Source organism: Aedes aegypti, chromosome 2 (assembly GCF_002204515.2).
Source record: "Aedes aegypti strain LVP_AGWG chromosome 2, AaegL5.0 Primary Assembly, whole genome shotgun sequence".
Taxonomy (NCBI): domain Eukaryota; kingdom Metazoa; phylum Arthropoda; class Insecta; order Diptera; family Culicidae; genus Aedes; species Aedes aegypti.
The window spans coordinates 465,735,128-465,757,523 of NC_035108.1; the positions used below are offsets into that span (position 1 = coordinate 465,735,128).

At 38.6% G+C, this 22,396-nt stretch overlaps 1 protein-coding gene across 11 annotated transcripts in view; it reads left to right on the forward strand.

Annotated features, from left to right (window-relative positions):
* LOC5575667 (dachshund homolog 2) overlaps positions 1–22,396 on the forward strand; it is a 149,895-nt gene that overhangs the window by 120,956 nt on the left and 6,543 nt on the right. For all 11 annotated transcript variants that reach the window (XM_021848256.1, XM_021848262.1, XM_021848263.1 and 8 more), the window contains 3 exons: positions 803–886; positions 1,347–1,493; positions 1,562–1,927. In XM_021848256.1, coding sequence (XP_021703948.1) covers positions 803–886; positions 1,347–1,493; positions 1,562–1,927 — 597 coding nt within the window. The remainder of the gene's footprint in view (positions 1–802; positions 887–1,346; positions 1,494–1,561; positions 1,928–22,396) is intronic.

Consider the following 22,396-nt stretch of genomic DNA (forward strand, 5'->3'; position numbering starts at 1 on the left):
ATCCAATCCAACATTCGTCGGAAAGGGCTATCTCAATAATATTGTTTAGTTCACTTAAATAAAGTGTTTTGAATAGAATTGCTCGTTTTCTGAATGGTGAATCATTAATATAGAAGATAGAAGTTGCTATCATCATTTTTAGGCGTATATACCACCAACTTTTTTGTCGTTTGAAACCAAAGTTTTTGAAACTTTGGGTGTTTTTTTGTTGAAACACAGGTTGGTTAAATTTTTTCATAACTGCTAATACGCCTCAATGCAACTGAGCACGAAGATAGTTTGCTTCAAATTGACTAGCGAAAATTGATTCGCAATAAGTCAAAATATTTTGTCATTGGTGACTTTAAGGACAAACATCGCTCATGGAAGAATTCGCAATGCAATTCAAACGACAGAAATCTATTTGAAGAGTGCTCTTCAGGATACTTCTCAATTCAATACCCTGATAACCCTACATGTTTTTCCTCTTCTAGAAATCCTTCTTACGCTTGATTTGGTCTTAACCGACTCTAGTCACCTTTGTAGCCAACTGGTTACTCACGTTGATTAAAAAAAATTCTATTCGAGAAAAAAGCCTGATCTGAAACGATTTATAAATATAATGTATATGTTCAATTGTATTCATCATTCCGCACTTCATCGACTTGTTTCGGTACCAGTCAATTCTCATCTTCCCTTTCTCTAATTTACTCAGTCATAATTAATATTAATCAAACTTGACCACTTTTGTTCCATTATTCTGTGTTCCCCTTTCCACACAAAACGGCGCAATCCCACAATTTTCCGCAACAACCGTGTGCAGCCGAACTGAAGATGGACGTAATTCGAGAGCGCGAAGTCAAAGATTCCCTGGAACGCCAGTTGGCCGACGAAAAGCGACTCCGAGGTAAGGGCTTTATGCTTGATTATTATTATATATCTTTTTTCAATCTGCTCGACGAAACCATCAACTGTTCCCACTTCCCGTCTTCACTCTCCGCTGCAGCTCACTTGCTGAGTTGGACGAATGCGTTCTCGTATTTATATATCTTTTAAATTGGATTAGCAAATTATACCTTGAAGAAAGCGCACCGGAGACGAAGATAGCCCGGATTTACTTTTCCGGGTTTTTTCGTTATGAGCTTTGAGCGTGAGTCGGACCCGGGAGAGGAATTATTTATAAATGATTGATGAAATTCGTCAAACGATTTAGCGTCATAAATCACAATAAAGTCGATTTCGGAGGAACCCGGCAGAATTGGCGCAGTTTCGTCGTTGTCTACTCGATTAAATTGCGAATTTAGACACAATCCCCAGAAGACCGACAAAAATGGGCTTACGTTCTGTTTTCTTCCGTTATCCTGCAGGGCTTTATCAGAAACGATTCAAGAAAGAGCGGCGATTGCGAGTTCAGCTGAAAGAGCGATTAGATGCCGAGCGGAAACGTCGCACCCAGCTGGAAGAGATTATCAAAGCCTCCGGAGCACCAGCCGAAGCGTTGCGGATTATCGCAGGTAAGTGGGAAACCGAAATCCGCGGAACGTGATTTTATGATTGACTTCCTTCTTCCCGGTATCACTAGAAAACATCAACAACGACCAGCAGCGGGAGAAGGAGCGGGAACGGGAAGCGGAAAGAGAGCGGGAGAAGGAGCGCGAGAAGGAACGCGAACGGGAGAAGGGACGTGACGATCGGGAACGGAGCGATTCGGACCGAATGCGAGATCGGGACTCCGATAGGGAGCGGAGTCGAGAGCGACACGAACGGGATCGGGACCGCGAGAGGGGTTCCTCGGTGGAGCGGTTTTCCAAGGAAGGCAGTCCGGTGGCTTCCCGAGGGGCCAGTCAGGAGGTTTCGCCACCGCAGCCGCAGGTGCCCGAGGGGAAACCGTGGAACTATCCGGGGCTGGACATCATGGCGACCGGGGCGTTCTGGCAGAACTATTCCGGTAAGTGGAAGAACTTGAATAATAATTCTTAACCTTAGTAAAGACCTTGGGTCTTTTTCGACTCTTTTCAAAATTCAAATCAATGTAATTTTTTATTGAAATAACCTAGCAATTTAAAATTTTCTGACAATTATTTTTTGGTTGGAAATTCTATTTTTGCGGAAAAAAAAGTTTTGAATGATCTTTAGGGGAGCTAAAACAATAAAAAAGTTGCAAATTGTGACGACCCTAAGTCCACCCGAAAATTCAAAGAGCTTGCAAAAATCAGTGTGTTGACCGATTTAGTTCTCTTGGATGCTATAACTTATTGGTCCCATATTACGGGGAAACCCTGTGGCCTTTCGATGAATGAAAAAACGTAAAGAATAAGACACAATTCATTTTGTTTTGGGGTATAAATCTGAGTAGTTTCATCAAATTCTCCAAATTGGCTACCTTCGGAGACTCCAGGAACCGGTTCCGCATGGACCACACTGGACCGAATTTTTCAGGGGATGTGAACTGGCAATTAGTTCCTTATTACAGAGAAATTTTATGCCAAAATATCCATCAACCGCAAAGTACCGATGTGAATTAATACATAGGCATCCAAAACAGCGATGGAAACTTACTTTTCGGATGTTCGGTGTTTCTGGAACCGGTTATGAATAACTAACTGAATCTTTATTCACAGTCCACGTGAGTCTCTAAAAAGTCTCTAAGGGGACTTCTTTCAGATGTAGCAGGTCCCCCTTTCTATTAGGACACTAAGGAAGGTTAATCTCTCTTAGCGTTGGAGCCTGCATATAGAGTGCTTCGTGAAGCCCAAGCAGGACAGTTCGGTTTTGTGTCGTCCGATAGATATGGCTCACGGTTTCGCGCGTGTTTTCGTCGCTGGAGATTTTTTTTCCTGTTTCGGAGCGTCTTGCTGGTTAGTGCTTCGTGAAGCCCAAGCAGGACGGTTCGGTTTTGCGTCGTCGGATGGATTTTGCTCACGGTTTCGCGCGTGTTTTCGTCTTCGAGGAATTTGTTTTTCTTTTTTGGAGCGTCTTGCTGGGTAGGTATTTGGGAAGGCACAAGCAAGACAATTTGTTGTCGGGACGCCAAGAAGTTTTGCTGTCTGTGTCAGTTTTGTGTTCAGTCGAGGATGGATTACCAACTGGTGAGTTCGTTTCATGCTTGTGATAACACATTTTTTCTTGAAAGCGTAACTTTTAAGTAATATTAAAACAAACTTTGTATGGTTCGTCACTATAAGTGTCGGCATTATGTTTTTTTCTTATACAATTTCAATATACATATATTTGTCTCTTTTATATATTATTAAAAATTATCTTTTGAATTGTTCGACATTGTGAATGTTGACGTATTTTTTAAAACTTCTACCATATCGAGACAAAATGCACAGTAATACTCATATGTAATTTTCAAACAAACTATGTATAGTTCGTCACTACAAGTGTCGGCATTATTCCTGTTTCATATAATTTAAAATATATACATGTAATTTTCAGTTTTCGTCATTAATAAAAACATCTTATGAATTGTTCGACATTATAGATGTTGACGTATTTTCTAAAGCTTCTACCAAAAACTTCTCGAGACAAAAATACAAAACTAGCTTTAAATATAAGTCGTATATTTCCCCCTTGTCCATGGATCGCATCATCGACCAGAGGTGACTCCCAGATCTTTTCCTCCCTCACTAATAAACACCCTTCCCGTGGTGATTGTGGAGATGCAGAGGTATTCTCGGTCTCTAGAAGCAACAATCATTACAACCTAACATTCCTTCCCCATCCCAACTGACTGTAAGGACTTGGCCGGCGCCGTTATTGATCAATAATATTAGATCTGCTAAAATTGCACTTCGAGAGTAAGCGGAAACTCCCATCCCTTATTCATTTGGATCGTAGTGCAATTCTTACCAGTTCCGATCAATCACGGAGTAGCAACCATTGACATGTACAGTCAGTCTATGCTATGCTATGCTATGCTATGCTAGCGTTGGAGCCTGCATATAAACAGTTAATTATGATACATCTTCATAAGAATCAACAATTGCATGTAATAAGCGTGAAAGTGCTTATTGAACACTAAGCTGAGAAGCAAGCACTGTCCCAGTAAGGACGTAATGCCAAAAAGAAGAAACAGATGTAATTAGAAACATTCAAAACCGGATTCTGATTTGAACATTTTTTTAATTTACTAAACATCAACGTTAACGCGTTCAGGAGAGTGTAGATACAGTGAGAGGCAAAATAAAGTGCCCACCTTACCAGTTTTCGAATTTCTCTCATTGATTTGGTTCAAATTAAAGTTAACACACCTAAATCTTTTGTGATATTTTATTTTTGATGTTCTTTTAAAGTTGCACTTACGAAATTTTGATAAAAAAAAGAATTTTACTTAAAGAAAAAGAAAATCAATTTGTATTGAAAAAAAGTAGTGACAAAAATAAGTGCCCACTTCCTTCTTGGCCCCAGAAAAGATGATTTAAGAAAAATAAAAAGCAATTTAATAGTTAATGTGTCCTCCTTTGGCCTTAAGGACTTGCTGGAGGCTCTTCGGCATGCTTTTCACCAGGTTTTGTAGGTGTTGTGGATCTAGTTCTTCCCAGGCGCGCTCCAAGGCTTCAAAATAATTATTTTTGTTGGTAACACCAGTTTTTTCAACCCTGGCATCGAGAATCGCCCACAAATTCTCGATGGGGTTGAGGTCTGGGCTTTGTGGAGGCCATTCCAGCGGTTTAATCCGACAAGACCGGAAAAAAGACTTGGTCTTCTTTCCAGTATGCTTCGGGTCGTTGTTCTAGAGAAATATGAATTTCTCTTCAAGGCCCGTCTGGATCAGCGAAACCTCCAGATTTTCCAGCAAGATGTTAATGTAGGAATCTGCCATCATTATTCCGTCGATTTTCACGAGGTTTTCTACTCCACTCCATGAAAAACACCCCCAGACCATCACATTTCCTCCTCCATGCTTCACCGTTCCTTGGATGTGGTGCTCTGCATCACACACGAGCCCGCCGCTCTCGGTTAGACAGCTCGAGCTTCAGGAGCGCCACATCCAAGGAACGGTGACGCATGGAAGTGTGATGTGATGAAATGTGATGGTCTGGGGGTGTTTTTCATGGAGTGGAGTAGGAAGCGTCGTGAAAATCGACGGAATAATGACGGCAGATTCCTACATTAACATCTTGCTGGAAAATCTGGAGGTTTCGCTGATCCAGACGGGCCTTGAAGAGAAATTCATATTTCTCTAGAACAACGACCCGAAGCATACTGGAAAGAAGACCAAGTCTTTCTTCCGGTCTTGTCGGATTAAACCGCTGGAATGGCCTCCACAAAGCCCAGACCTCAACCCCATCGAGAATTTGTGGGCGATTCTCGATGCTAGGGTTGAAAAAACTGGTGTTACCAACAAAAATAATTATTTTGAAGCCTTGGAGCGCGCCTGGGAAGAACTAGATCCACAACACCTACAAAACCTGGTGAAAAGCATGCCGAAGAGCCTCCAGCAAGTCCTTAAGGCCAAAGGAGGACACATTAACTATTAAATTGCTTTTTATTTTTCTTAAATCATCTTTTCTGGGGCCAAGAAGGAAGTGGGCACTTATTTTTGTCACTACTTTTTTTTCAATACAAATTGATTTTCTTTTTCTTTAAGTAAAATTCTTTTTTTAATCAAAATTTCGTAAGTGCAACTTTAAAAGAACATCAAAAATAAAATATCACAAAAGATTTAGGTGTGTTAACTTTAATTTGAACCAAATCAATGAGAGAAATTCGAAAACTGGTAAGGTGGGCACTTTATTTTGCCTCTCACTGTAATTCTTTGAAAGTTTTTGATTGTTGAATGTACGCAAAGAGTTTCAAATACGTATATGAATTGCATACAAGGTATTGTTCAATTGATGTTCTGAGCATTAGAATTTTTTTTATATTTTTAAAATACAGCATATTACACTACAACCTAAATTTACGAAGTCTTTTTTAACGCTACCTCAATTTAAGTCACTTTTTTTACGAAGTAAACTCAATTTAAGTCACTTTTTTTACGCAGTGCGTAAATTGAGTTTTGACAATTCTGTGGGAAATCAATGATCTCCAGTTTGGGAAAACCGTTGTAAACTCATACAATATGGGTATTTTTGGAACGGGCACGACGAGGGGATGACGAAAATCGATGTCGGACGCCATTTTGGAATCCAAGATGGCGACCTCTGGTTTGGGAAAATCGTTGGAAACCCATACAATATGGGTATTTTCGGAACGGGCACGACGAGGAGATGACGAAAATCGATGTCCGACGCCATTTCGGAATCCAATATGGTGACCTCCGGTTTCAGAAAATCGTCTGAAATTCATGCAATGTGGGTATTTTCGGAACGGGCTCGACGAGTGGATGACGAAAATCGATGTCCGACCCCATTTCGGAATCCAACATGGCAACCCCCGATATGAAAAAAGTCGTTGGGAACTCATGCATTATAGGTATTTTCGGAATGGCCACGACGAGGAGATGACGAAAATCGATGTCTGACGCAATTTTGGAATCCAAGATGGCGACCTACGATTGGAGAATATTGTTGACGAAAATCGATGTTTGACGCCATTTTTAAATTAAATTCACCTAAACCTCAATCAACGAAGTTTTTACGCAAATTCAATAGACGTCACTTGTTTAACGAAGTACAGTTAACTCTCCCTTACTCGATATTCCGTATCTCGATATCGAGTTAGAGAACCATAGTAAAATTTGGTTTTCATGGCTAACTCGATGGTCCCTTGGATTGAAGATGCACTGGTTTTGTGTTCTGTAAGTCGATACCTCCCTAACTCGATGGTCCCTTCAATATCGAGTAAGGGAGAGATGACTGTAAATTCATGAACATCAGTACAGATCAGTACATTGATCCATTTGCTTATATTAAGGCGAAGTAGGCCGTCATTGAAATTTGTCGTGGGCATCGATGATTGTGGCCAAACCGTCCCACGATTGCGAATTAAATAAAATCACTAGGTTTTGCACTGACATTGCTGAAAATGTATCAGCATATTTTCTATATGTAACCTCAAGTAGTGATACTTTTATGAATCAATATTACTTGAGATGACTGAATTTTATCACTTTGAAATTGCAATCTGGAAAATCAACAAGGCTACCAAACCGAATGACGGGCTACTTAGCCTTAAGAGTTTATATTTTATGCTATAAATAAGTATCATCAATGTACAATTACTTAAATTTGTAGATACTCAGGTCTATATATCGTGGAGTCCTCGGAAGTACAAAAACATCGACACAACTCAATAAAACACTTCGTTTGCAAATATGGACAGTAAGAAGCCTTTGCAATATTGAAGAACTATCTATTGATGATTGAAAATGACCAACTTTTGTAAACTAGATCTCAGTTATTTATCGTCCGATTTGAATGAAATTTTCCCAGAACATCAGATATAACTTGAATTTTAACATATATTTTTGAGTGATTTTTCCAATCACGGGTTTATAAATTATAACGGTTTATCTAAAGTGTAATTTTCGACGAAAAATTCAAATCTATTTATCTCAAAATCTGATAGCCCTACACAAAAACTGTCTTCAGCAAACTTGTTCACCTCGTTAAAATCTACAACTTTGCTGAAGATACCATGAAGCTATTCCTTCAATATGTTTAGTTATGTCATTTATAAAAAATCGTCAAAAAATTGACTTTAGTCAAACCGTTACTGCTTTTGAACTTGTAATTGAAAAAAATACTCAAAAATATATGTTAAAATTCAAGTTATGTCTGATGTTCTGCCAAAATTTCATTCAAATCGGTCTATAAATAACTGAGATATAGCTTACCAAAGTTGGTCATTTTGTATGGAAAATCAAAAAAGTTGCAAATGTTTTGTCCAATACTGTATGACCATCACGTTTGTAGATTCAAAGGCCTCTATTCAATGAAGTCTTTGGAGGACCTAGGATATCGGTACAAATTATAACAATACTCATTTTACTGCTATATATAGATAAGGGCCTGTGCCATATCAAAAAAGCATCTATTGATAATTGGTTAAGCTTGTAGATCCTAAGACCTATATTCGATATAGATCTTGGAGGACCTAAGACATCCACACAAATTATTACAATACACGGTTTACTCACATGAATGGTTAAGGGCCTGTGGAATATTTGAAAACTAACCTCTAATCTCTTATTACGGACGTAGATCCCAAGGCCTATGTTCAATGGAGTCCTTGGATGACCTAGGACATCCGCACAAATTATTACAATACACCGTTTACTCTCATGAATGGTTAGGGGCCTGGGGAGTAATTGAAAAGTAATCGCTTATCTCTAATTACGGTCGTAGATCCAAGGCCTATATTCAATGGAGTCCTTGGAGGACCTAGGACATCGGCACAAATAATAAAAATACTCATTTTACTACTATGAATAGATAAGGGCCTGTGCCATATCAAAAAAACACAGAAAAAAATATTTAATTTTCAATTTGATGTAAACTGAACTCTACTGTAAAAATAAATCAAATTCGTGTATTGCTACAGCATCATGTAAATGTAAATGAATATACATTCAGTTTTAAACTATAAATGGTTGAATATTACATGATCGTGTAAATTTAAAGTGAATTCGATTGAAAAATAATGGATTAGTCGTTGAAATTTAGGTTCATTTTGATGCTCCAAATATGTGCATGAAAATAAACTTAAATTTACAACATATTTTTAGCTGTGAACATCAAAGGATCGCTAAATATGCCAGTAAATTGCAGGTATATATTCCAGGAAGTTTTTGGCTGAACTAGAACACATGTTGTACTCACTTAATTACCAAAACTTGGATCTGAAAATACAAACGCTTCTTAAACATATAACAATCTTCTAAGGTCCAGTATTGTGAGACATTCTTATACATAGAAATGATAAATTGGCAAAACCTCGTTTTACGAACTGAGCTCCCTCGTTTTACGCACTGATTCAATTTACGCACCAACTCAATTTGCGCACCCCCGATCTGGTTCGTAAATTGAGGTTACAGTGTACTAGGATGCTTAGGAAGCTCAGATTTTTTCCCTTTTACTGTAGAGCCTATTTAACCACTACATCCATTATTTAGGAATATTGTGTTAGGAAGCTCAGATAGACAACATAGAACATTCAATCTACGAGTCCAATTAAACACCTCTTGAAAAACTATCAATGCAGTACATGATCAGTAAGGTTCAGAAGAATAAACATCGTAGGATTTTGAACACGTTAGAAGCTCTCGATCATCCAACAAATTTTGGAAGCATTTGTTGCCAACCCCCCTAAACAAATGTTGAAAAAACACGTTTTTAACTGTTACTTTTTTGTTTTTGTTTTTTTTTAATATTTTTAAACCAAATTTTGACACAAGAAGCGGATATCCTTCTAGTTTGAGGGCTTGGACAGAATTCAAAGATTGACCACCTGGTTCCGAAATTATTCCGGAATCAAAATGGGTATTTCGAAATGGCCACTTTAATAAAAGTGAATTTGCAATGTGAAATCAATTGATTTTTTTTACAATTATTAGCTCTATAACGATGGGGTCGGATGTCTAGAAGGCCATCATGGTCACTGCATGCCGCAGATCACCATTTCCGGATGTTCCGGGGCCATTTTTGGAAGCGAGTAAATACTATAATGCGACACATCAAATTTCATGATTCTTCAATCGATTGCATTCTATGACTGAACTTTACAGTTCAGAACCCATTTGGCCACTTTGGATTCGGTATCCGGTACCGGGGTAAATTATTAAAAATCAGCAAACATTATCAAGCGACACATCAAACCTCGTGGTGTTTTTTGAAAGTTATTACTTTCTATGGGACAGTTTCAACGCCTGGGACCTATTTGGTCTCTTTGGAACCGATTCCCGGGTTTCCGAGAGACCGGTGCGGGGTCAATCTTCAAAGGTGACTAAATACTATCATGCGACACATCAAACTTCATGATTTTTCAAATTATTACATACCGTGACTGAACTAAATAGTGTAGAACTCGTTTGGTCATTTTGGAACCGTTATCAACAACGCAGTAAATGTGGTGAATCTCTCCCAGCGATGACAGCAGTGCAGGAGAACCAAGCACAATAGAGGAAACAGTAGAAGTAGTAACGATAGAAGCCAAACCTCAGAAGCCAGGTCGAAGTGGGTTGAACATAGATCCACAAATGCCAAAGCAGTATCGGTAAAGTGCAGAAGAGCTCCACAATTATGTGGGTAATAAGCGCAATGTTCTAAAGGAGATTTGGCATACGATCGTAAAGATTCATAAGATAATTTCATTGGCTGAGAAAAAGATACTTACAGCCGAAACAGCGGAATACGCATTGGGTTCGGGTAAAGCTGTCCTTGCTGTACAATCGGAAAATTGGACATACGAACATTAATGGGAATGAAAAACATACTAGTTTTCATGACTCCAAAGCGAGTCAAGAACTTACCAAGCTATGGTAAAAAAGCGAGTCCAAGAATCAGACGCTAGTCAGAATGCCGCTTGAAGACAGTTGCGAGATACCAAATGTATATACGACACTCCACGGGCATGGATGAGTAGCTAAGGCAAACGAAGCTACGACGTACGCAGCGCTTCTCGAGATAATAAAAGAGGGTCCGGAAGATTTGGGTGAGAACCATGCGAACCTACCCAACAAGGAGAAATGTTCCTTGGTTTGAAGGATTATCTTATGATTGATAAATCTGCCAAAAGCATTGTCAGATACGTGGAACGAAGTTCAAGAAATGGTTGATCGAAGAGGAGGGCTAGGAGTTTTTGAGGTAGAATAAAGCATCGCGGGCTGCACTACTGCGGCATGGTACGTGGCAAAACGTGGAACGATATAGACTGAAGCGTCAACAGCAAACCTACCTATTATGGGACAAAAGCGCCCCTTGGAAGAAGCGAAATATCAAGAGATAGAGTTGCCGTACCGCTCTTAAGAAACGCGGAAGTTCTATCAGAAGCTCAACGCATCCCGCAAAGGATTCGTGCCGTGAGCTGAAATGTTTAGCCCTGCACAGATGGGAGCATATTGACGAACGGACGCGAGGTGATTGAAAGGTGGAAGCAGCACTGCGATGGACACCTGAATAGCGTAGAGAACATAGACACAGAAGGTCAGGACAGCGAAGATGATGGCTACGTCAGCACAGCGGACAGTTGAAGCCAATCAGCTTCTACGAGGGGGGAAGTTAAGGATGCCATTCAACAGCTCAAAAAAACAAGGCCGTTGGCAAGGATGGTATTGGAGCCAAACTCCAGTATTGGCCTCGGCAGATACACAGAATCTGGGAGACGGAACAGCTACCGGAGGAGTGGAAGCAAGGTATTATATGCCATATCTACAAGAAGGGCGGCAAACTGGAATGTGGAAATTATCGTACAACTATACTGCCGTGAATCGCAAGTCAGTCCCATCTGTAAAAAGTAGGCATTGAGAAAATGGGCTGTGAAGTTTTCAAGCTCGTTTTCCATACGAATATTCAAAAATTTCCAGAGGATTGGAACATGTTCCAAACCTTATGAAACTTTCACAACTTGGTTTTCACTACGATATCTTTCCGAGAAAAATATAAAGATCATCAAAACAAGTTATATTTTTTTGTGTTCCATGGTGAAAAGTCTGTAGTGGGACTGATATGCGATTACTTTTCATTATGGGACAATTTGACTTGCTGTTTTTTTTCCTAATTTTTCCGAAAAAATCATATTATTTCATTAGTGCAGCTGAAAGAGCATTGGTGGAGATGTTGAAAACTGAACTCAACTCAATTTTGATTAATTTGCAGATGGGACTGACTTGCGATTCACGGCAGTATAATTACACATAAATACGAAACGAAATCACATGAATTCTCAGATCCATACTACTGAGTCATCAGAAATATGATAAAGAAGAGAAGATAGAAGAAACTTCCACTCAATAATTGTCTAAAAAGCGGAAAACATCGCGCTCTCCCCAGTGCATCTTTGACGAGCCGTGATAGCGTAAAATCGAATCAACTTTCGTCATTCTTTCCGTGTTTATGATGTCTCACTTCGGCGTATCATAGCCTACTCAAACGCCGTCTCCATCCACCGCGTTGACAATGACGAGTGCTTCCAATGCCAACAATAACAACAACAAAAAAGAATTTCCCCGGCAAATACCTCTCTGTACTCCCTCGATCCATTTATCTGGCCGCAGCAAGCCGCGTTGGAAGTTGTAAAAAAACGACAGGTAAAGAAAGGCAATGTGGCGTAAGAGGAAAAAAAAAGTTACTTTTTATAATATCTCTGTTTGCTTTGTTGGGTCTGGCTCGGAAGGTCCCCCCAAGGCATAGGCCTACTGCTGCTGCTGCTGCTGCCAAAACCCGCACTTGATGGAGAAAATTCACAACCGCGTGTGATTTTCGGCTTTCTTGCGTAGCATCCCAGCACGCGGGGGTGGGAAGCAGCAATATAATAAAATCGCAGCCATCGTCGTGTAGTACTCACGAATGCATGAACTTTGACGACATCCACGCTCCACGCGGTTGAGAAGGTAAAAAAAAGTTGTACCCCCTGAGGGGGGCGACAAAAAAATTACTCCTCCCACCGAAATGATCAAAACGGAATTCGTATGCAACGAAAGAAAGGAAGATTGAGAGAGAGAGAGAGGGCCACCCCCTTCGCGAGTAGTCGTTCAGATGCACGCCTAAAAATGTTATACTAAATTGGGCTCTTCTGGACCAACAAATAATTTGTGTAAGTTTTACACGTATCTTAAAATCGCACGAGTATATTTTTGTTCTTTAAATTTCATGACATGTAATGCTGCTTAATATTAGAAATCTCCTCTGTACGCCATAAAATGTAAAATAGACTAAGAAATCAGCACAAAAGCAATTTTTTAGGATTTGGTGAAATTGAACAAATTTTATGTTGGTCCAGTAGATCCCGATTTTGTGTAAGTCATTTTAAATTTTTATTCTTTTTATAAGCGTGTACAAAAGAGTGTTTCTCGTTGGCACGATTGGTAGTCACTTGAATGGTGCGTCTCACTGCTGGCATTACCCCGCAAAGGAAAAAAGAGTGGAAGGTACAGAGAAATGAATAAATTGGATTACGTTTATGAAAAAACATTTAATACAAATATAGGAACAAGCCGAATGAAAAGGCGCTTCTCCTTTGTCGATTTGACAGGGCAGGGTAAAGTACTTTCCTTTTTTTTTTCGCAAATTTAACGTAGGGGGATGAGTAAAGTCTGGGGCATCGTTTTACATATTTTGCTTTTCCTCAAACGACAAACGGGGCAGCACTCGGGCACAATTTCTTTTCTTCACTTTTAATATATATTTAAATTCGAGCGCAAAATGCTCATTTGTATCGACAGTGCTCTCGAGTCAAATGTAGCGAAAAAGTTGCCGGCGTGTTTAAGTGGCCCGGTGACGGGTTTTGCTTGAATGAGATCAAGTTTTGGCAGGGACGTGCTTAGAGTTGAATTCAAGGAACAATATGGTGAAAACTTCAAATGATTTCAAACCCTTTTTTAACATTACATTAATTTCTCATATCAAGCCGTTCTGTGTTAGGCAACACTATCATCCTAATATGGTTAGACTGAATTAAATTGTTATTTACATTTTTTAATATCATATTAGAATTCATATGCCATAGCTGTTCGGAATCTTTATGGTGATTCACCTTCTTGTATGGGAAAGAAAGCGCTTTTCAAACTAGACCTTAGATTAAATATAAAAAACCTTTATATTGATTTAATTTGATGTGTAGACAAATACAACTAGAAGAAGCTTCTTCGGACCAATCTAAATGAATTCCACTCCAATGCTTTCATTGTCAATAGTTCATGTGTCCGTTAACAGCTGTATTGTTCTCATTAACTCTTCTTACCGTCCTTATCTTCCGGACTCACTTAATGCCATTTAGGTGTTCGTCGTAGTGCGATTTCCACCTTTTAATAATCTCTTGTTTATTGGACAAGACCTTCTGATTGTAATAGATGAAAACCTGTGCGTAGATTTTGATGATACGTATAACAAGACTATTCACAAAATACATCGCGAGAATTAATATTGATTAGAATAACAATAGGCAGTGTTGAACATCATTGAAAATGTAAATGCTTGAGGAACAAAATTAATATTTTGATATCCTCATAACATGTGTAGCTTAAAACAATGTCAGTTACCATTGAATCCCTCAGTTTTCAAGGATGCATGAAACACCAAAACGTTCATCTAACAATACTCACGATATCCAGTTTAAAAATCGATTCAAATGCACTCAACTCAAGACACACATATTACATCTTCTTCCAAACCAGCTACGGAAGTTCACTTCCAAACTGTGTAATTACATTTCTCTGACCTCATTTACATTCAAAAACAATGAAGCAAGCAACGCAGCACACAGTCAACGACCCTTCGCCTTTGGCACCATAATTTCTCCATAATTTTATTAGTTCCGGTTGGCGGTCGGTCGAACCGTTTGCCCCTCATGCCAATTTCACCGATGATATCAAAAAGACATTTCCATCGCACTGACTGTGTTACCCAAAAAGCTGCTCCGCGTCGTCCCCGGTCCTAACAACATTGTAACAACGACCCATTTTCCCCCGCAACTTCATACCAGCACCAGCAATTTTTCTTTCGCTTTTCCAATCTTCGCACCACTCGATGCGGTATGCAAATTTCCTGTTGTCGCATGCATTTGTAGACTTTTCAGCAAATCGCGTTATCAGCGCTATTGAAAACCGCTGAAGCTTGCTATTACTTTCTGACTTTGCACTCTCTATATCTTTATGTTGCGTTTGTTGGTAAGTGGTGTGAGAATGCTCCCGGCCACCCTCGGAGACAGCATTTTTTTATTATCTGCTGCTGCACAAGGCAACAACAACTCAGTGACATTTGGCTTTAGAATCAAAGTGGCGGGAAAACAAGCCACTTTTCCCGATTCTTTCAGGATCTCAGTAGAAGAGGATACCATCCTACGTAGAAACGGAGCTCAGGAAGGGGACAAAACAAATGATGACAATAATGATGTCAATCGTAACATAACGAAGTTAGATCCATTTTCATAATCATTTTGCAATTTTACATCAATCCATTTTATTTCTGTTTTCTCTCTATACCGGTTGGATTATTTTCCAGCGACTGGTCAGAGGCGTCAGCAGATGTTGTTAGGTAATAAGCTGAAAAAGGTGACAAGTTTTGCTTTTGCTTGACAGAATCGATTCAATCGGACAACTTTGATTCTACAATGAATACAATGCAATACAATGAACAACACTGTTGTGACGCCACTTGAACCCAGGAGCATAACCGCAGCATGACAGCTTGGGCGAAGCGGTAGTGGAAGGGCGCAGATAGACCTATTCACAAGACGTTTCAAATCAGCTGATCAGGAAGCTTTTTGGCAGTTCTTCTAAGGAAATGACAGCCTCGTGTTTGCACCGGTACTCCACCGATGTAAATAAATACATAGACGGACCTGTCACATGAAAAGGCCTATAGAGAGGCAGGAGCAAAACAAAAAGTATATGAGGTTGAGGTAGAAATTAATTCTGAACAAACATTTGAAAAGGGTCCAAGAGGTCTTGAGCCTTTTTTCAGAAACGTTGCTATTGAGCGTGATCGAGTTGAATTGGGCTCAACAGCGTGCAAAGTCAATGTTTACCAATGTAGATGTGCCCTATTGAAATGTTAGTCCAGAATTAGTCGATGATTGATACAGAAATACTCGCTGGCGCGATAAATTGTAGTCTTTGAGTTGAAGTTATTTCGAAGAGCCGTGATCTCTATATCAAGTGAATTAAACTGAGCCACACGTATAAAAATCTGATTCCTGGAGTCATAATCATGATTCCTCATTTGCGTAACATCCAGAGTAACAACACTAAAAGGGATGCATTGCATCATTTCATTCGTTTAAATTTCCTTCATTTCAACATGATAAAGTGATATTGTGGTATGATACGGGACTATCAATCAGAAGGTTCCAGGTTCGAAACTCGTTTAAGCTATTTTTATATTTTTATGTTGTCGATCATAAATGGATGCCCGGTTCATGATTCTGGGCATGTGATTCATGATTCCGAACAATCCGCAACAAAAGCATAACGCGTGTGTTGCGTTACGGTAATTTGACTCATGATGTCATGAGTCCAAATCATGGTGTGTTTTCATAAGCTGAAAACACTCTGAAATCATGATATCATGAGCCATCCGCGACGCAGTTGATAATTTAGGGTAACGGCACCCAACATCAGCCTGCATTGTAAACGGGAAAAACTGAAGAGGAAGTAGTGAGAGTGTAACTGTGATGGATGTTCGGAATAATTCCATATCCGTTGTGTGGTTGTCGAAGAAGAAAAGATGCCCAAAAGGTGTTACTGCCAAAGCATAGCCTGCCAGGAGTACCAGAAGCGGAAGAAGCAGACTCGTAGTCGTAAGCAAACGGACTAGTCTAACAAATCCAGCATCCACTCCCGTTTGGGGGCGTCTTGCGTGAATGCGAAAGTCTCAGAGTACTAGAAAAACGCCAAAAGCGACAGGTGGGAAAGCTGGCAGCTGTGGAAGAAGAAAAATGAGATGCAGCGAGGGTTCGAGAAGAAGATAATGGCAGGGCTGGTAGCAAGTCACTTTTTAGTGACTTGGTCACTTTTTTCGACCTGGTCACTTAAAAGTCACTATTTCCAATAAAAAGTCACTAAAGTCACTTTTTTTCAGAAAAATGGTCACTAAAGTCACTATTTTCGTGATTTGCTGAAAATTAAATTTAAGGCTGGTTGAGCTTTTCAAACTTCATCAAAAAGAAATAGATATTTGTAATATATAGAGACACATATTGTGTGATTGGGAAACGAAAGTGTCAAGAAAAATAGGGAATCCTGGCTAACTTTCTGGAAGAATTCAGGTGAATATTTTGTTAACTTTTCGCATAAAAAATGGCAAAATTTGTCTGAGAAAATTTATGTAGGGTCGATGTACCAATAGCCGCATAGCCAAGAACAAATATTCGTATAAAATCGAAAAATGAAGCCAGTGGCATTATTTTTGTATCATCTGAAAGCTTTTTACCTTGGCTTTGTGGAACAAATCTAAAATATGTTTTTGTATTTATTATCGCTTGTGCACTATTACTAATTTCTGTTCCTATAGTAGCACTAGCCTCACAGAGTAGGCAAAACACAAATCAAAACCGTATTTTTACAGAACTTTTATATTTTTCCTTCAAAGTGTGGATCGAAAGCTACCGATTGCTGTAAAAAAGTTCTTAATGTATCAACTATTTTATTTAATAAAAAATATTTTCTCTTAGTAGTGCTACTATAGGAACAATAGGTTCACTATAGGTGCAAGGGAGCTTAAACTTTAAGCAAAACTATTTATTTCAATCATTTTTTTGAACAAAATCGAGCTGTGTACCATTGATACTTAGATAAATAGCTACCGTCCTTCATGTTAAAAAATATTTTGCAACGATTACTAGCGGAACGGCCGTAAAAAGCTACTAGTGCGACTATAGGGGACTGTCTACTAAGGGAACACCGACCCTAGGAGATTCTGGAAAATTTAGGGCAACTTCACTGGTGGAGGGCAACTTCACTGATGGAGCTTGAACCGATGTTGCAAATGAAGTTCCAATTTTATTTTATACCAATTTTAGGGTCTATTTTTTGGAACAGGCTAGCAGCCTGGTATATTTTTGGTCGGATTTGAAACAAGACCTTAGCTGTTCCAAATCTGGTTTAGCATATGTTTGTTTACCAGTTCGGATTTGTGTCCCTGTAATAGCCCTGTAGTCTAGGAGGTGAGGGTGCAAAAGTTGAGTGATTTAAAAAGGAAAGCGAACATCAGGCTATTTTTCTGGGGAATACAAGAATTTCTACGAGAATACATCTAAAGATTCCTCAACGAAGTTCTTCAACAGAGTCCTCCAGGAGCTCTTCTAGAAATTCTACCGAAGTTGTCCCGATGTGTCTAACAAAATTTCCACCAGGAATCAATCCATGGATTCCCACGAGTAGTTTCCCCTTGGATTTTCTACGGGGACTTCTTTCAAGAATTCATCCGCGGATTTGCTACAGAAATACCTTCGGGGGTTTCCTCCAGGCTCTTCGGGTATTTCCATCAAAAATTTCTTCGTAGATTTCGTCCAGAAATTCTTCCAGGGATTTCCTTCAGAAAATCCCTTAAGGATTTCCGCCAGGAATTCTTAAAAAATAAAAATTATGAGATCCTTCGGGAATTTTCTCCAGAAGTTTCTCAGAGGCATTCCAATAGCAATTCCACCGGAGATTTCGTCCAGGAATTCGGGGATTTATTCAAATAATTTATCCGAGGATTGTCCCAGGAATTTCTCTGGGGATTTTGTCCAGGAATTCCTCTGGAGATTTCCTCCAGAAGAAAGCGACTTTAAACTGTTTATAGTGATATCAGTGGCGATTCCCTAACGTCAAATACGTCAATCGCTTACTGTTCGTTTACAGTGTAAGTACTAGATATCCCCGTTGATTTGACCGCTTTAAATGTGATCATTTTTTTTAATTTAACCCCTGATTCATTCAGAATGCAATGCAATGCAATGAAGTCAAATGGAACGTTGTGAAATGAAACACTGAATTAAAACGAAACAGCCAGAAGGCTAACAGAAACACGGTTTTAAGTATTTAAATTCAAATGGTTTGCATGAGGTATTGTCCAAATTAGCGGGGTTACATGGTATGCAAAATTAGTCATTTTCAGGGTCGTAGAACATATAAATCCTGTAACTTCACGAGTTTTACGATATGATTGTTTTCAGAAATTCATTTATTGGAACGTTCAGTTTAATTGTAGATATGAGTCTTATAAGTGTTTGCTTGGAAGAAAGGGGTTTAATTTTACAGAATTTCTGCAACACATTTTACCTTTGTTTCTGTTTTTCTGCTTGTTTTCCATTTTTGATGGGCAAGGATTTTTTTTCAGAATGTTCTGAAATTTATCCTCTTTTTATGAATAAGTTAAATCTTAAATGTACCATCTTTTTGAGCAATCAAGACTTATCCAGGACAGATAGATGTTAAGAAACATTTCCAACAATTGGGTCCTAAAATGTTTAATGAATTCTTGTTTTTATTTAATAATACGAAATATTCTTGCAACTACTTTAGCCATTTTTCTAGCTCAAATAACGGTCATAACCTGGGAGGGAGAAACCAATTCAAAATTTCTGTACGTCATAGTGAGCCGAGATTCCGCTGTCACGAACTGTCACTGTGAGCCCAGATCTCAAACATTGGACTAACATGAAAAAAGCGCGTAACTGATTAAAACACATTTTTGTATTTCTTCAAAAGTGATAAAAATCGAATGAAAATCATTTCATGCACATAACGCAAGTAATGTCTCGTGAGCACCATTTAATCTGATTGAACATAAAGCATTGAAAAACGCATCGTTCTACTTTTTCCAATGAAAATGAATATTTAGTGCATAGAAAACTGTGGCCCTTTTTTCATGTTTGTCAGGAAAGATCGAAGGTGCACAACAAAAGGAAACTACCGATTTTCTCGAAGCCTGCCTTGATTGTTGTTGGCAAGCTGGAATTATCTTGCAGTTCAAGATAACGTTGTCTTATATTTCGTGTGTAGTATCGGTGCCTCCCTCCCAGGTCATAACATTTTTAAACTTTAATTTTAAAAATGGTTCCAAATATGAACCTCGACACTTGTGATCATGTTTGACATTCACTGTTTCGACAAAAATGCCGCAGGGCTTATAGTTTTAACACTGGGTTTGTTCCTATCTGACATTTCGGAAGGGACACGGAAAACAAAATATACCCAATATTTGAGTTTAAACCAAGGGGTGAGACAAAATCTCAAAAATCATAAAAAAAATGTTTTTTGGACTTAAACAAATGAAAATCATTTAAAAATTGAGTACCGTCGGACGGGGCTACTTTTGATTCCAGGGGCTACTTTGGACACTCACCTTTTGTATTTATTAGCAGCGTAAATATTAATCTGAGCAATTTTGTGTCTTCAGCACTTTTATTAACCAATATATGCTCTACCACTAGGCATGATTTTTTCTTGGAACAACATCAACAATAACAGGATGAACAAGAAAACATTTCAAAAAGCCAGAATAAATATTCACAAGGTATAAAACATTGGCTATACAAACATTGTTTGAATTTTACCCATGTCTTGGAAACTTATTGGGAGCATCACAAAACTATCGAATCGTCATGTTTCATGAAAATCTTGTGATTTGTTTTGCTTAAAATTGTTGTTTTATTGAAATAATTGATCAAAGGTCTTATTTTTGCGACTTTTATTTTATTATAATGTTTTGGTTTGTGTATTTTACAATTAAAAAATAAAATAAAATAAATGTTTGTAAAAGTGAATAGACATAAAACATATATATTTCAATACGTAACAATGCCAAATTCACAATATAATCTCTAAAAAACTATTTTTCGTCATATTTTACATGAATTCGTAGTACAGAACAGTTGCATTCTTCAAATGCCTAAATTAAACTATTTTTAAGCCAGCTCTAAACTGCTCAGAAGCTAAAAGCATATTACAAAAGCAAACTTACTTCTTTACGATCTTGCTAAACTTTACTTCATAGATTGAGTTTTTAATGAAAATTACTTACTGGTATTAAATTAGTTACCGGTATTAATGTGATCCTTCAACATATCGTTCATATAACAGCAAGAATAGAAAAAAGAGTTTTTGTACATAACTAATTTATCATCGCAGAATGTAGTAGTTACGTCGTTCGTTTATGTCAACTTGAAAATCGAGCATTCGTAACTGATAGTTCCATTTAAGAGGAAGTTGAAAAATTATGTTTCATACTGCAAACTGAGAATAGTGAATGGCATGTTTCGTTGAAATTTGTTATATATGTGTAATTGATTCTAGCTTTGCAATTTTCTACATTAACTTTATCAATGAAAAACGTTCCATAACATCACAGTGGACGACAATCTATTGAATCAGTTTGAAAGTTATAAGGAAAAATCTTTTCGTTAGCAAATTGTGAAAATGTCCAAAGTAGCCCCTTTTTTGTCTTGAAGGACACACTTTTTTCGCTATTCAAGCATTTTTGTTATTTCTTGATGGATTTGCCTCATATTTTGCACATTTGTTACGTACATATACAACTTAAATAAAGGCAAAAAATATCAACATCTATCCATAACTCTAAGAGTTACAAATCCTCAAAGTTAAAGAATGTGGAAATAATGTCAAAAGAAGCCCCGTTTGACGGTAAACATGTGTTTTTGCCCTAAACTTAAGCGTGTGATACTAAAATTGGGACAGGGCTTTAGGACCCTTTTACTGCTGTTCTTTACATTCTGAATATTTTCAATATGTGCATTCGTAAATATCAATATAGAACGTATTTTCGTTTCTGGTTTATTTTATGGCTAATACTTCTGGTTTTGAAGTCACTTTTAGGTCACTTTTTGGTCACTATTTGGTCACTATTTTGATCATTTTGGTCACTAAAGTCACTATTATTTTGGCCTCTGATTGCTACCAGCTCTGCAATGGAGATGGAGTTGCAGATGCGTGCAGAGTAAGAAGCAAAAGAATTGGTTTGGCAAGCGGAGATGCTTCAGAAGAAGACGGAGCAGGTCGAGCATATGAAGGCGAACCAGGAATCGTTCGGAGAGGGGTTGACATCCATGGACAAGGAGTTAGTTGGATTGTCGAACTTTAAGGAGCCAAAGCCAGCGTCGAAAATAGATACGGGCGTTTTGCAAGTGCAGCCTTCTAGCAAAATCAACCCAAATGCGTTGAAGCTGACGAAGAAAGAATTCAAGAAGTTCATGAGTTCAGAGTTCCGAATCAACAACAACGCTTCGCGAGTTATCAAGAAGAAGGTCGATAGTGTGAGCTAAAACGAGCTGGCGCAACAGCAGACCGGATCGACAAAGGCACAGTAGGCTGTACGAAAGGGACTTACCTACAAGCTTCCCAAATTTTTGGGTAATCCAGCACAGTGGCCTTTGTTCTAAAAATAGAAATATTAGATTTAGAACGCTAGAGGCGCTGTGTGTCCCATACTGTGGCTGTGATGGTGATGAATCAACCACAGTAGCCTTGATTTTTCTTGGTGCGATCCAACGGTACGCAAAGTGTCAAATTGATTGTTTTGTTTTTAACTTATGTGTTGGCGCGGTAAGAGAGGTAAAATGGTCTGTCCCCGGAACAACTACGGATGGAAAACTCACATGATAAGAAATCTTTTGAGTCACAGTTCGACCTACTCCATTGGCTGCAATTTGAATCACATGGAAGCTTTCGTGTGTTGCACGAACGCAAGCGATACGCACCATACCTTGTGAGGGATAAATCTACAAGCGCCCTAGAATAGTGAAGAAGCATTCTCAGCGTTCTTATTTCAGTCGCATGTTCAACTGATCATCCATTTAACACAATAATCAC